The sequence below is a fragment of the Triturus cristatus genome, chromosome 10 (assembly GCF_964204655.1).
Source record: "Triturus cristatus chromosome 10, aTriCri1.1, whole genome shotgun sequence".
NCBI classification, from domain to species: domain Eukaryota; kingdom Metazoa; phylum Chordata; class Amphibia; order Caudata; family Salamandridae; genus Triturus; species Triturus cristatus.
In genome coordinates this window covers 489,119,852-489,134,224 of record NC_140593.1, presented here as the reverse complement: position 1 = coordinate 489,134,224, position 14,373 = coordinate 489,119,852, and the positions used below count along the sequence as shown (strand labels likewise).

The 14,373-nt window shown below is 45.6% G+C and overlaps 1 protein-coding gene across 7 annotated transcripts in view; it reads left to right on the top strand.

The window, feature by feature from the left end:
* The window catches only part of WDR37 (WD repeat domain 37), a 632,142-nt gene that overhangs the window by 174,472 nt on the left and 443,297 nt on the right, over positions 1-14,373 (top strand). For all 7 annotated transcript variants that reach the window (XM_085631908.1, XM_085631907.1, XM_085631906.1 and 4 more), the window contains one exon: positions 8,308-8,404. In XM_085631908.1, the coding sequence (XP_085488034.1) occupies positions 8,308-8,404 (97 nt within the window). The remainder of the gene's footprint in view (positions 1-8,307; positions 8,405-14,373) is intronic.

Sequence of the window (14,373 nt, the reverse complement as noted above, 5' to 3'; positions counted from 1 at the left end):
CAACGACAAGTGATGACGCTTCACCCACCAAGGAAGCCCCCTCCCCCCTCTCGATCAGAACCGTACTAATTGCTCTCACAATTAGAAGATTAGACTTTCGAGTCCACCACCAGAGGCTCTCTAGGGAACTCTCGGGGACCGAGGGTAACAACACACTGTCTTACCAGCGTCCAAGATTAGTGCCCCCCTGTTTGTCCATGGGAATCAGAGTCTGGATGTGGAGGAAAGCGTCGCTGCTGACGCCAATCCTCAGCCCCGTCAGCCGCAGAGGAACCCTTCTTTACCTTCTTTTCCACTGTGCGCCAGCCCTCCAGCCAGTCCCATGCATCTTCCGGGCGAGTGAAGAACCATGATTTTCCTTTGGCTTCCATCCGCAGCTTAGCGGGGAACATCATTGCATATTTAACATCTTGGTCACGGAGAGCCCGTTTCACCTCCAGGAAGCTGCGTCTGTTTCTGAACTCTCAATGTGAAATCGGAAAGAACACGATTTTGCTGTTTTCGATGGTTAACAGTGGGGCCGCCATTGCAGTTTGGAGAATAGTGTCTCGGTCACGGAAATTAAACACACGGGCAAGCAGTGTCCTAGGGGCCGCCCCCAGCCTGGGTCGACCTCCCGGCACTCAATGAGCTCTTTCGATCGAAAAACATTTGGAGAGTTCTCGGGGCTGTAGATGCTTGAGGACCAATTCCTCAACAAAAAGGTCCGCTGCTTGCCCCTCTGCGCTCTCTGGAATACCTATGATGCGGACATTGTTCCGGCGCATTCTGCCTTCGTAGTCATCCAGCTGTTGGGCCATTGCTTCGTGGGAGGCGCGCAGATCAGAGACCTCTCGCTTGAGAAGGCAAGCATCGCTGCTCAGGTGCTTGGTCATGCTCTCCACTGTGCCCACACGCTCAGCGATTTTTATGTATTTTTCGCCATGATTTCACGGATCAATCCCACGTCAGTGGCCACTGTGTCAATCCTCGCTTCGAGGGATGCTTTTATGGCCGTAATCGCATCTAGGAGATCACTATTCGTGGGTTCTGCCGTGTCGTCTGGGGTCGCCACCTCGCCCTGATCACCGCTCTGCTGTTTGTGCCAGGCGAATTTCTCCAGCTTGGTATGTGCTGTCATTCTGGTGCAAGCCAGCCTGTTTTGAGAGGAGGCATAGACCTAGCCCTGATTGGAGGGGTTTCCCCATCTTCAAGATGGCGGGGACTAAAAGATGTGCTTAACTTCACCTCGCTTCCCCCACCTTAGGAGTGGAGTGGCAGAGGTGGGCTCGCCTCCTATTCTCCTAAGTTCCCCCCCTCCCAAAGTGGGGGTGTAAACCGGGGGATGCCATCTGCTGCAAGCAGCAGAGGCTGGGGGTCGCATTATAAAGGCGGCAGGCCGTTGAAGCTTACCCTTTGAGCACTGGCCCATCCTGGGGGAGGAGGGTGTAACACCTCTGCCCAGGTTGTGCATTATTTCTGGTCTCCGAGAGCAGTCGCTCTTCATCCAGGGGTTCAGAAACATGTCTGGTGGTGGCTGGCTGCCTACTGTCGGTCAGAGACCACACCAGGGTTGGTAGTTTTTCAGATGGCACTTCTGAGTAGCACTCGGAGTACATGGTACAAAAAAATCTTACACTGGCATCAGTGTGGATTTAATGAGGAGTAGTTTGGTACCAAACACTCCTGTGTTCAGTGAAGCCATCATGGTGCTGGGGAACTCGAGTTGTTCAATTTCCAGCGCATGTACTCACTATGGCTTCACTGGCACTTAAAATTTATAAGAAATGGACCCTAATATTGTTGGGGCATATCTGCTCATGCAGATATGCCCTCACCTGTGGTATAGTGCACCCTTTCTTAGGGCTGTGAGACCTGCTAGAGGGGTGCCTTACCTATACCTTCAGGCAGTGCTGGCTGGCACAACACCCAGGTAGCATGCAATGTCAACTTTTTCGTTTTCTACCTTACAGGGGCATGCAAGCCGCAAGGGCAGTGGCATGTTCCCAGTGAGGTCTGTCCCAGAGGATCCTCTTCAGCTCCCGGACCCTATGTACCTAGGGTACCATTTACTAGGTATATACACCAAAAGGAGTAGGAAGTGATAAAAAACTCTGACAGTAGTGGTGGCATGTGAAGTGTATCCTAATACTGCCCTTTCTCACACCGTGGTATGACATGCTTCATCATAGGGCTGCTACTGTACACCCCTGTGTATCCCATGCTAGGGGTGAAGCAAAGGGAGGGGGGAAGACTAACAAAACACGTAAACAATAGAAACAAATAGTTTCAGCAAGTGACTGGTAGCTTGGAGGTGTCAAAATATGCATTCCTAGACCCTCCGGCCAGGGTTAAAAGAAGTGAAGGATGGTGGTGATTGGGAGAGGTTATGTGCACCTTACACCCCTCCTTACTCCCATTGTGTCAACATGTTTCGGCCGTGTAATTGTGCCCATCGGTACGGGTCACGCCGGCCTTCCTCAGGACTCTGCTGGTCCCAGAGCGTTAGTTTGTATCTCTCACCTCAAGATGAGATCAGAGCGATCAGACAGAGAGGTAATTCCTCTATTGATACACAAGTTTACCCCTATACCATGCTAAAAATGGCGGGAGTCAAGGAGAGACCCCCTGTAGTCACACTTACTCCAAGGGAGTGCTCCTCCGTAGACTGCTTGCCCTCTCTCGCCATGGAGTTGCCAATTTACCATTTGCTAGGGACTTAAAGAGGGCAGAAGTACCAATTGTGAATATGTTCGGGGAAGAAACCTTGGCACAGGCGACATGCTTGGCCGAGACTTTGTGCACTACGATAGAAACCACATCAAAAGCAGCCAAAAAGTGGGGGCTAACCATATAAAAAGAGGCACTTTCTCACAGCTCTTAATTTTACTTAAGCGAAAAACCTGAGAGCTTAATTTTATAATAACCTTTTTTTGAAACCCCAGATTGTGAAGGTGTTGTCTACATGTGTTTTTCTATGTAAAACTTTGAAAAGAAGTGAACCCTTTTCTACCTCAGGCCTCGCACTTCAATATCATTCAGTCAGTTGTCTAGTTCTAGGTTCAACAGGATTGTCAGGGCAAGATTAGTTTCCTGAGTCCTTACTGGAAGAAATTCCAATCATGCACTGTATGTATTTCATTAACATTTAACTTGCACACTTGTATATACTTATGATTCACATATCAAATGTTCTACATGCTTCCTGCCGCTCCTTCTGTCTCTACTCTGTCTTTTCCCCTTCTCTCCTATCCTATTCCCCGGCTATTTCTCATTTGCCTCAATTTCCCATATATCTATTCCTCCCTGTGTGTTTCCCGAAATATGTTGTCCCTTTGCCTTTCCCACGTGTCTGTCCTTTAATATGACGGACCTCACTGATGGAGACGTATAGTTGTTTACGTCGTTGTGTCCCTTTTCTTGCCCTTTCTCTCCTCTCTTTTCTCTCTCCTTTCCTTTTCCCCCCTTCACTCCACAACAACCCACTTCTCAGCTACTCCACAAACTAACAAAATTCCCCTTCCTATGCCTTCTTCCTTTTCTCACTGACTTTATAAATAATACTCTTCTTTCTCTGGGGGGGGGATACACACCACCCTCCTTCCTTGTAAACTATGTATGTACAGCCCTGCGGAAGCCCCAGGCCGGATGGCCGTGTAAAGGGGTGAAATACGTGTTGGCTGTCTCTTCACTCACTCTTACGGATTGAGTGACAGTACTATCATAAACAAATTACAGAAAAAAACAGTACGTGTTTGGAATTTTTTCCAGTAAGGACTCATGAAACTAATCTTGCCCTGACAATCCTGTTGAACCTTGCACATATTAGGGGGTCAGGGCTTTTTCCCCCTGTCAAGGTCCAGAATCAAAGAAGAGAATCTTTCACTCATTATACAGCGAGTAAGGGATCGGGGCCGCCTACCCCTCATCTCTAAAAAGTTGTCTAGTTCTAGATTGGACAGTGCAAATTCCATTTAACTTATATCTGCAAGGTGTCGCCACTCACCCTTTTCATATGGTTCAGAACTCGTAGGCAAGGTTTTTATTTAAACTTCCACGCTCATCCCTAATTTCTTATAAAACTTACACTAGTTTAAAATTCACAAACATATTACATTTAAGAGCAATTGTATTTGTTAAGTACACCGCTGTAGCTGTACCAGAGTTAGAACCACTAAACCAAGGGTGATCTATACCATCTGGTTTACAAGACCTCAATGCTGGGTAAGGCCCATTCTTCCAAAGCCATGTCATTGGCAATTATGACATTATCAGGTACAGCATTGGCTCCAAGACAAGACAATATGAGAACGCAGGATTTATTAGGATTTCATGCAAGAAACTTGCTCAAACAGCAACATTTATAGTTTTAAACAAGTAGCCAAAATGGTTAAATAACAGTATATTTGGCTGAGAAACACTCCCTAAAGTCGATTAAATAACCTACATTAAAAGAAAGAAATTTTGTTCCAGTGTAAACAGTATACTCCGCACAAAAACAATACTCTTCTTTTATGAATCATAGCAGCCTGCACTATTCCATTCTACCTAGCAGGGCGACAGTTACGTAATACGTAATTAGTTTTTCTACACTGTGAGGAAGATCCTGAACACATCCCTGTTTTATTTAGAGCATTGTTTGGCTATTAACAACAAAATGCTTGGTAGTTTTTAATCTTCATGTTATCGTCTTTGGACGTTTTCTGTCTTTTGACACCTTTTTCTGTTATCAAAGGTCTGTTTTTCCCTATGATCTTGGAAAGGTTTTCACCTCCCTGTTTTCCTGGCCACTATGCTGACACTGTTTGGTAAATGCCCAGCTTGTAGAGGGAAATGTCAAGAAATGAAGTCCACAGTGTCTGTGTGGTGCGTCTTCTAGACTCACTCAATCATGGATTATGACATAATTGTCGGAAACTGTCGTAAAGGTGGCAAAGAGGCGACTGACATCGAGGAACATGAGTTCGACCTAGAGAGACACCCACATGCCAGCATTGACAGGTTCATAGTTTTTCGGGGTTGGCGTTGATGGATATTTCGACCTTGGAGGGCTCCAAATCTCTCACAATTTGGAAAAACCTGTGGTGGAGCCTGGCAAGAAACCAAGGAAGAGAGCTGTTCCTTGGTTGTAGCAGTCTCTTTGGGAGATATTGATCAACCCCACATTCCTGCGGCACCAACCTCCACAACCTCTTTTTGTTTTGAGACACCAGAACCTGTTTTTTTTTCTCCATCAGCAAGAGCTTGGGTACAGAGATGATTATCTAAGACTCCATAGAGAAATCTGGATGTTCTAACAAGAGGTTCAGATAGGAAGAAAGAATACATTTTCCAGCCTAGACACTGTGGCTCTCAAAGGTCTGCATCTCTCAGTCCAAGTAGTAGTAGTCAGCATAGAACATCATCTCTTTACTAGAGTTCTGCTTCATCTACCTTTGTTGATTGAAAAGAGTTTTCACCAGCTTCTGTGATCTACTCCTTCTAGGATTCTTCGACAGATGATAGTGTAGCCTTCTGTGACATTTTTTACAGGGTAGTTCAATATACAGACTACAATTCCAGATGCTAATTCCACTGCTCAACTGTGATGACCTTTTACTTTGGGACTCTGAATCAATTCATCAAACATTTTCCAAGAGTGAAGAGGTGGGATTACTTGGAAGACTGTCAAGGAGGGCATGTTCACATCTGACAATATTATGGGTTTAGCAAGAGACATGGCAGACCTAACCACAGCAGGATTTTGTCATGGTGTGCGTGTGCGTGTGTGTGTGTGTGTGTGTGTGTGTGTGTGTGTGTGTGTGTGTGTGTGTGTGTGTGTGTGTGTGTGTGTGTGTGTGTGTGTGTGTGTGTGTGTGTGTGTGTGTGTGTGGCGTTCTTTCTGACTGAGGTTCTCTTTTTTTAGTACGAAGTCTGACGCTGAGACCTTAAAGTCTGTGAGTTTGGAGAGAAAGAAAGAAATCCCTCTGATTTAGTGTCCTTCTTTCTGTACGGGAAAGTATCATTCCCATATCCCTTTTTGGAAAGGGCACTATCAGTCTCTCCAGGAGCAAAAAAAAAAACGTCTAGTGGGATAGGAAGTGTGCTGCAGCATTCTGCCTCCACAGGGAAGCCTCCAACCAAACAGTGACTTCATCAGTGTGCACAATGAGCACCCTGGTGAGCGGTAATAATTTCTCTTGCATGGCAGTAAATCACAAAAGACAAGTGGATGGTAGATATTTTGCAGATGGGTACAAAATCAGGGTTTCCATACTACTGCCTCAAATTCTGCAATGTTGTAATAATACAGTACACTCTCCACAGCACTATCATTCACTATTTGTACAGTCTAGATAACAAGACAAAGCCTATTAACAAGGAGAGTATGTAAATACCTCTTTGCAGTTAATGCAGGTTTTCGGATAAAGTAAGCAACAAAATAGTTTGGTTCAAATGAAAATGGCTCATTGATCCAGTTTGAAGTTTGCAAACCCTTCTAGCTGAAGTAATCTCAACCAAGAAAGCCGTCTTCCACGAAAGGTGTTGTAACGCTGCTTTGTGCACCAGTTGAAAAGAAGGCCCCATTAATTTAGAGAGCACGTTTTTCAATTCCCAGGAGGGAGGTTGTCTAACTGATCTCACTCCTGAGTGAATATGTTGGCGGAGCAAGCTTTTTGTCATGATTTGTTTACTTAAAGATTCAATTCAGTTACCCTGATGGTGTGGTTTAAGGTGCGTTAGCTTGCTACTCAAATTTACCATTTATGAATATCAAAGGGAATCCCATAGAAAAGAAGGAAAAGTTACTTGTAATCCTAGTTCTCTCTGAATTAATAAAAGCTCCGTTCATCTCCCTGCTTACTGTTCACAGATCTTGAATTTGTATCGGCAATTGGATATTTCCCTTATACTCCAAAAGCAAACTGCCCGCCACCCTGCTAGATAGAGTGATAAGCTGCAGGTTGCTAAGGTTCTAAAATTGTCACTATTGTTTTAGTACAGAGTGTACTATTTACATTGGTTCACCAGTTTCTGTGTTTTTATTTTATTAGAAATAAGAAAGAATAAGAACTAGCATTACAAGTAAGTAACTTATTCTTCCCTCTCCTCCAGTGATCGTGCTATTGTTTTCAATGCATTCTGCTCACACCCGGGAACCTCCCCTAGCATGGCTCACTATTGGACCACAGCTGCTCGTAGGAGCCTAAGAGTGTGGTATGCACACCACTAACGTTCAACTGCAGGAGCGAGAAGAAGAGGAACGCCGACCCTCCTTTGCTTGCCGTTACAGTGCCGCCAGAATGGAATCTCCTGTTTCCTCTCCGCATACCCTGCAAGATTGATCACCTACTGACTTTAGAATGGCCTTGGCAGCAAGAAGAGCGGCGATACTTTCAAGAGAGTCAAGCCGACATGCCCATCTTTGTCCCCAGCTGACCTGCTGTCCTGCATCCATTTTTAGATCATGCAATTTTGTATTTATTTTCTGGTTGAATTTTATGCATTTCAAAATGTACTTTATATTCCTGCTGATCAATTGGTGAGAGATGGTTATATTAGGATTGCCGTTTGTCTTGATCTCTAATTCAGATCTCTCTCTGCTAGCGCTTTTTTCTTTTTATTGGTGTGACTATTGGACATTATGGGTTTTTTTTTTACATGTTTTGTATTGTATATTTGAGTTTCTAGAAGAATCGTTCTCGAAATTTAATGAATATTATTAAAATTTATTTCAGCTTAAAATGTGAGCACAAATTACAGTTTACGTGTAATGTGGCACTGGGCATAGTCGGATTACTACGTTTTTGTTCTGAACATTCATAGTTTAGTTGGAAATGGTGCTTTGTGCATTCATTGGAATTTCCTCTTAAATCTGTTCGCTCCTGCTTAATCCTATTGTAGAGATCATGAATACAAAACTGCAAACGGAACCATATTAAGTGGTGTCATGAAAGTCACATATTTTTCTCTGCTGCTATTAGTACTTTCACTGTGCTATATATGAGTATCAACGTTATGTCTGCTTGCTGTTATAATGCTACATCTATGCTTCCATGTGAGCTGATAGAATTCAATCAGAGTAACTGTAATTGAAAATTCGTAGATGTTACCATGAATTTGTTCGTTAAAACATTTTTTCGTAATAAAAGTAGTTTATAAAAATGTTATTCTGTTAGAAACAAACGTTTCAGTATTTGCTATCGTCAGTGAAGTTGCCCTGCAAATATCATGGATTGTAAGATTTGTTTTTGATGATATCACTATTTTTTTTTAAACTGATTTGAGATTTTTGGTACCGCAAAGCGTATTTTTCATATTATTATTTTTCCACCTTTACTTATGTAGGATTCCAAACTTCCTTTACCGATTCGAAATACACTTTTGGAACTTTTTGGACAAATTGAACGAGAGTTTGAGAACCTCTACATCGAAAATTTGGAATGTGAGTATATTGGCCTATATGTTTAAATTTTCATTGAATGATATTCAGCCTTCTAATCACTTTTACCACTTCCTCTTCCCCTTCACAAAACACTTAAACATGTACACGCAGTTTATGTTCAGAGATAAAATGGTTCAGGAGTCATAATCTTAAGTGCCTCTTGAGGTACGAGTTGGGTTATGCAGGCTCTCACCAAGTCAGGTGCGGGTAGCTGTCCAGCAGTTGGAGTTGATGGCCCTGTTATGTCCTTAGCCCTCTGGTGATGTAGATGGTCAGGTACTCTTCTCTTTAGTCCAGCTAGGTTGAAGTGGTTGGGTATATTTGTAGGGTAAGCTGAGGGAGGGGTGGGGGAGTAAATTGAGGAGATTGCTACTTTGATAAAGAGGGTTGAGGGAGCAGTGAGTTACATGGGGAGTAGGAAGAAGATACTGGATGAGATAAGGAAGTCTGAATGAGGGAGAGTCATTAAAATCGGGTTTACACATAGTCCAGAGACCCACTGTTGCCCATCCTAAACCTGCTTCTAATGATTCCCCCTCATTCACACTTCCTCATATCATCCAGTATCTTCATCCTATTCCCCATGTAACTCTCTGCTGGAATGTAGAGAGTATATGAGATGCTTCATTCTACCTGGGGGCGTTGTTGGATAGGATGCACCTATGGATGGAAGTTGACAGGAAGTAAGCCTGTTCAGAAATAAACTGATAATGGGAGACCAGCCTTCCCAGTGGGATATTTAACTTCCCAACACCAGTCATTAAGAAACTATGGAATCCAGCCTAGAGCAGTGATACAGCTTACTAAAATCATGGATTGTTATAGGTTTATAAGCTTCAACCTTGAATGTCAAAACTCCAGTCTACTAGAAGATGCAGCTTCCCAAAAATGAGTGTATGGAGGTGCACTCACTGTAATGGCTGAGGTGTAACTCACTGGAAGGGAGAGCTTCCACTACAAGCTATAGGTATTAGGCACAGCCTCTAGAGAATACATACACTGTAGGACCACCTCAAGATAGTGGAGGGTGAACCAGGAAAGTGTGTTTAATAACCACTTGTTTGATGGCCAGGAGACTGTGAGTCAGAGTGGTGAGGGAGGGAATATAATGGACAGTGAGGCTTACTCCAAACAGAAAAGAGGCTAGGAGCGTCTGAGGAGACTTGAATAGCTTTGCTGGAAGAAGAGGCGGTGCGGTGTAAAGGGCTTTTCTGAGGACAGCTGTCAGATTGCAGTGCTGGCTGGGTGCCTGTGAGTACTTTCTGATGGATACATCTGCCAGTGGATTCCTCACCTTGTGAATATCCCCTGCGCCTGCAAAATTCGTAAACTTTTGTAGCAGTCCACGCCGATGAGGTCGAAGACTACGTCACAGAGACACTGCTCCGTTCGCAACTCCGCAGACGTCACCGGCTCCATAAGAAGACCTCGTCGGCGTGATGACGTCAGTTCCCTTTTTTCCGCGCCGTCGACGCCAACGGATTTCGGGAATCTCGATCTGTAGCTTCACTGTTACTTTGTGTTTCTACTGGATTTCTCTGTTCCTTTTTCGAAAAAAATGTCGACCAAGAAATCGGGCTTCAAGCCCTGTCGTGAATGTGGAAAACCTATGTCGATCACGGATCCACATGACGACTGTGTATGGTGTTTATCATCTGACCAAGATGTGGATGGATGCTCTTGCTGTCGCAAGATGAGCTCCAAGGCTCTCAAGGAAAGGGAGGCGAAGCTTTTCATCGCAAGGATGAAAAAGGAGAAGAGAGGAAGGAGGAAGTCGAGAACGAGGTCGAGGTCACGGTCGAGGTCGGCGTCGAAGTCGACTTCGGGGCATGCTTCGAGATCCAAGAAGCACAAAAAGAAGAGGAGACATTCTTCTCGACGTCACTCTGACAAAAGTTCGGCTCCGAAGTCGCCTACTCGACGCCGTAAGGACTCTGTGTCTCCTTCGCCCGTTCCGGATTCGCCTACTGGTCCTTCTTCTCCAGTGATTTCACCGGTTCATTCTCCGGCTCCATCTCCGGCGCCGGCTCCATCTCCGACGCCGGTTCCATCCCCGGCTCCGTCCCCGGCTCCGGTCGAGGAGTTTCAAGCCCCGGGTGAGCCTTTGTTACCACAAATTCCACCGTTGGCGCCGGTTGGCCCGAGTCCGGTGATGCCAGATCAGTACCCTGCGTTCCCTTGACCGGGTCAGGACCCCACGCATTAATTAAATGCTATGTACGGGGTGTTTTCGAGAGCCATGTACTCCACTGGTGCACCTTCGGGTCCGATGGGTCCCATGGCCTTCAGTTTGGGGGTGCCTCAAGCCTATCCACAGGCCCCCTTCATGCCATTTTTTCCGGCGACGTCGTCTTGGCATCTACCGGCGCCGAGGACGTCGACGCCGCTCGACCTCATTCGACGCCGGCTGCTCCTGTGGATCCACGTTCGACGCCGGCTCCGGCGCCGTTGGATTCGAACACGGCGCCGCCGACACCGCTTGTACGAATCCGGTCCAGGAGGGAAGCTCAAAGGGTGCTTGATGAGCGAAGGTACCTTCTGGAAGAAGCAAAAGAGGAAGAGCTTGTGGAGTCTGATGAAGTTTTTGAAGAACTTAAAGAGGCTAGTGGATTGGATTTGTCTCCTGAGTGGGAAATTACTCCACCTTCCGATGAACCCTCGAAGGATGTGGCTCCATATCATGCAGTCATTAGGAAGGCAGCTGAATTGTTAGATCTTCAGTTGCCTACTACTGAATTTAAATCAAATATTCTAACGGAGGTACTGAAATCTCCTACTACAGTTTCAGAGCCATTATTGCCTTTTAATGAGGCCATTATAGATCCTGTGATGTAGGTGTCGCATAAGCCTTTTTCTGCTCCCGCAGTTTCTAAGACAGTTGCTAAGAGGTATAGGGCAGCTCCAGGGGACCCTGAGTTCTTAACATCACATCCATCGCCTGAGAGCCTGGTGATTGTGCTTAGATTTCTCAAGGGCCTTACAAACAGATTTCCTCCTACTCCCTTTATTGTGCCTCAATGGGACTTAAAACTTGTCTTGACTTATCTTATGGGTTCTCCTTTCGAGCCCTTACACAAGTGTCCCTTGAGATTGTTGTCTTTTAAGACGGTTTTTCTCATTGCAATCACCTCGGCAAGGAGGGTAAGTGAGCTTCAAGCTCTAAGTTCAAAACCCCCGTTTTTTGACCATTCATGCTGAAAGAATGGTACTCAGGACCAGGTCTGCATTTCTGCCTAAGGTGGTAACTCCCTTCTATCTGGGGCAGTCCATTACCCTTCCTACCTTCTATCCTCCCCCTCACCCTTCCAAGGAGGAGGAGAGACTTCACCGTTTGGACCCTAACAGGGCGGTGAGCTTCTACCTGGACAGGACAAAATACTTTCGAGTGGATGACCAGCTCTTCGTGGGCTTTGTTAGCTGCAGGAAAGGCAGAGCGCTGCACAAGCGCACCCTTTCCAGATGGATTGTCTTGTGCATCAAGATATGCTACTCTTTGGCTGGTAAGGAACCTCCAGAGGGTTTAAGGGCCCATTCCACTAGAGCTAAGTCTTCCACTTCTGCTTTGTCTAGGGGTGTTCCTGTGGAGGACATTTGTAGGGCGGCAACTTGGGCCTCCCTCCACACTTGCACAAAACATTATTGCTTAGACACTGAGGTGAGGAGGGACGGACACTTTGCTCGTTCCGTCCTTCAGGACTTTCTGGTATAGAAGAGTGGACACCCTCCTCCTGGAGTGGGACTGCTGTGGGAATCTATTCACAATGTGAGGAATCCACTGGCAGATGTATCCATCAGAAGAACAAGTTACTTACCTTCGGTAACGCTTTTTCTGGTGGATACAGTAGCTGCCTGTGGATTCCTCACTGACCCACCCGCCTCCCTTTTGTCCACCCTTGTATACCTTAAGTATATGATGGTGTTTCAAAACTTACTTGTTACTATCAAAGGCAGTGTGTTATTTCTTTTGCCTTTCTATTTATTCTCCACACTGTGTGTGTTGCTTGTATATTATGTACTGTGTATACTGTGTAAATATTGCTGTCAGTCCGTCCGTGCGTCTCGAAAGCACGGAAAAAAGGGCGGAACTGACGTCATCACGCCGACGAGGTCTTCTTATGGAGCCGGTGACGTCAGCGGAGTCGCGAGCGGAGCCGGGTCTCTGTGACGTCGTCTTCGACCTCATCGGCGTGGACTGCTACAAAAGTTTCCGAATGTTGCAGGGGATATTCACAAGGTGAGGAATCCTCAGGCAGATACTGTATCCACCAGAAAAGCGTTACTGAAGGGAAGTAACTTGTTCACTATTGTCTTGGGGTACTGCACAGTAAGGCCTGCTACAACAAGGTTCTGTGCTCATCCTGGAAGCGATGCTGGAGTGTAGAGCTACTGGTCTTCCTCCGGACTGAAGGAAGATGATAGTGCGAGGGTTGTGTGTCCTGGGCTGGGCCGTACACATGCTGCAGTGACAGGAGATGGGTGGTGTGGTCCCCGTTGCACAGTATAGTTAGATAGGAGCAAGTTGAGATAAGAGCATATCTCTCGAATTTTCCAGATTGTGGTCTTTAGGCCTACTACATGACCCATGTTAAACTGGATAACTGAACATCTACCTGGGAGATACCATAAATGCAACTGAAAGGTGTTAACACTCTATATCTCACTTGTGCCGCAGAGGGAGAGCTCTGAGAAAACAAGCAACCAGAGTGGCAAAGCATCAACACAGTTCAACTGAATGGGAAGAATTGAAAAGAAGTGCCACTCTGCAAATGCCCATAAAGGGGCAATTACCTTTATTAACTGAGTGTATACTTAGCTGAGGGTGACCAACGGCAACCAAAATCACCTTTGAGTTGAAGAAGGCTTCTATAGCTGCTGAGAGGGACAGCTATGTGCATATTTCTATGATAATGAATTGAGAGTCTGAGAATGTCGAGGTGGAGGCTAAAGCGCTACTGATAGTCATGCAGAAAAGTCTGCAGACAATTAATGGCAATAATAACACCCTAATAACCTGCATGGACCAAATTAAAAAGACTTGATAAGCCCCCTTAGTGCATTGATATGGCAGAAAAACTTTAACAAGCATTGGCATAGCCAATAGGTCTCGCCTTTTGGACCTTATAAGTGTTTAGCCATGCAACAGTTGCATAACTAAATACTTATAAGGTCCCAAAAGCGAGACCTATTGGCTATGCCAAGCGGCCGGCCGTGTGGCCGCGAAAGTGATCACGATCAAACATCAAAGCCGCCGTGCGGCCGCGAAAGTGAAAGTAAGCTCGGTAAAAGCGGCGCGCATGCCCGCGCACATGCACTGTAGCTCTAGGCTGTCCTGGTAGCACTTTTTGGTGCCCTCTCAATAAGTCTCGCCAGACCAGCGCATGCGCTGGGTCAGGCGAGACCTAAAAATGACGCTAGCACACATCAGGAAAAAGTCTAAATGGAAAAGGTGCTGGGCAGCGTTTGTGTGAAGAATGAATATTTTAGAAGCTAAATCTCTCCTAAATATTCTTCGTATTGAGCAAGATGGAGGCCTTTGTGGAGAAGCACTGTATTAAATACTTCTGTCACAAGCATTTATCACCTGTTTATTGTTGAGTCCACCTCTACTTAGCCCTGTGCCCCTTCATCCGCTTAGGCTAATAATACCTCACCTACTAAACTACCTTAAAGACCATGCTTTCATTCTTTGGTTGGCACAGGATTAAAGCAAAGCTGTCCTTTAACGGACAGCACTGTCTATTTTTTCAAACTTGACCCTTATGTTGGGGGCCGCGTGATGCACTATTACCAGTGTACAAAGAAACTGCAGCAGATATAGATTAACTAGGACTTGCTGTACCGAGCCAGCCTTAAGAATACCCCATGGTGTTGAAGCATATTTCTTTACTGATCAACAAGCTGCCATGAAGTTCTCAAGATGCGAGTAACTAAAGCGGAATATCCCATGCGTAGTGGAGCATCCCCTGCTC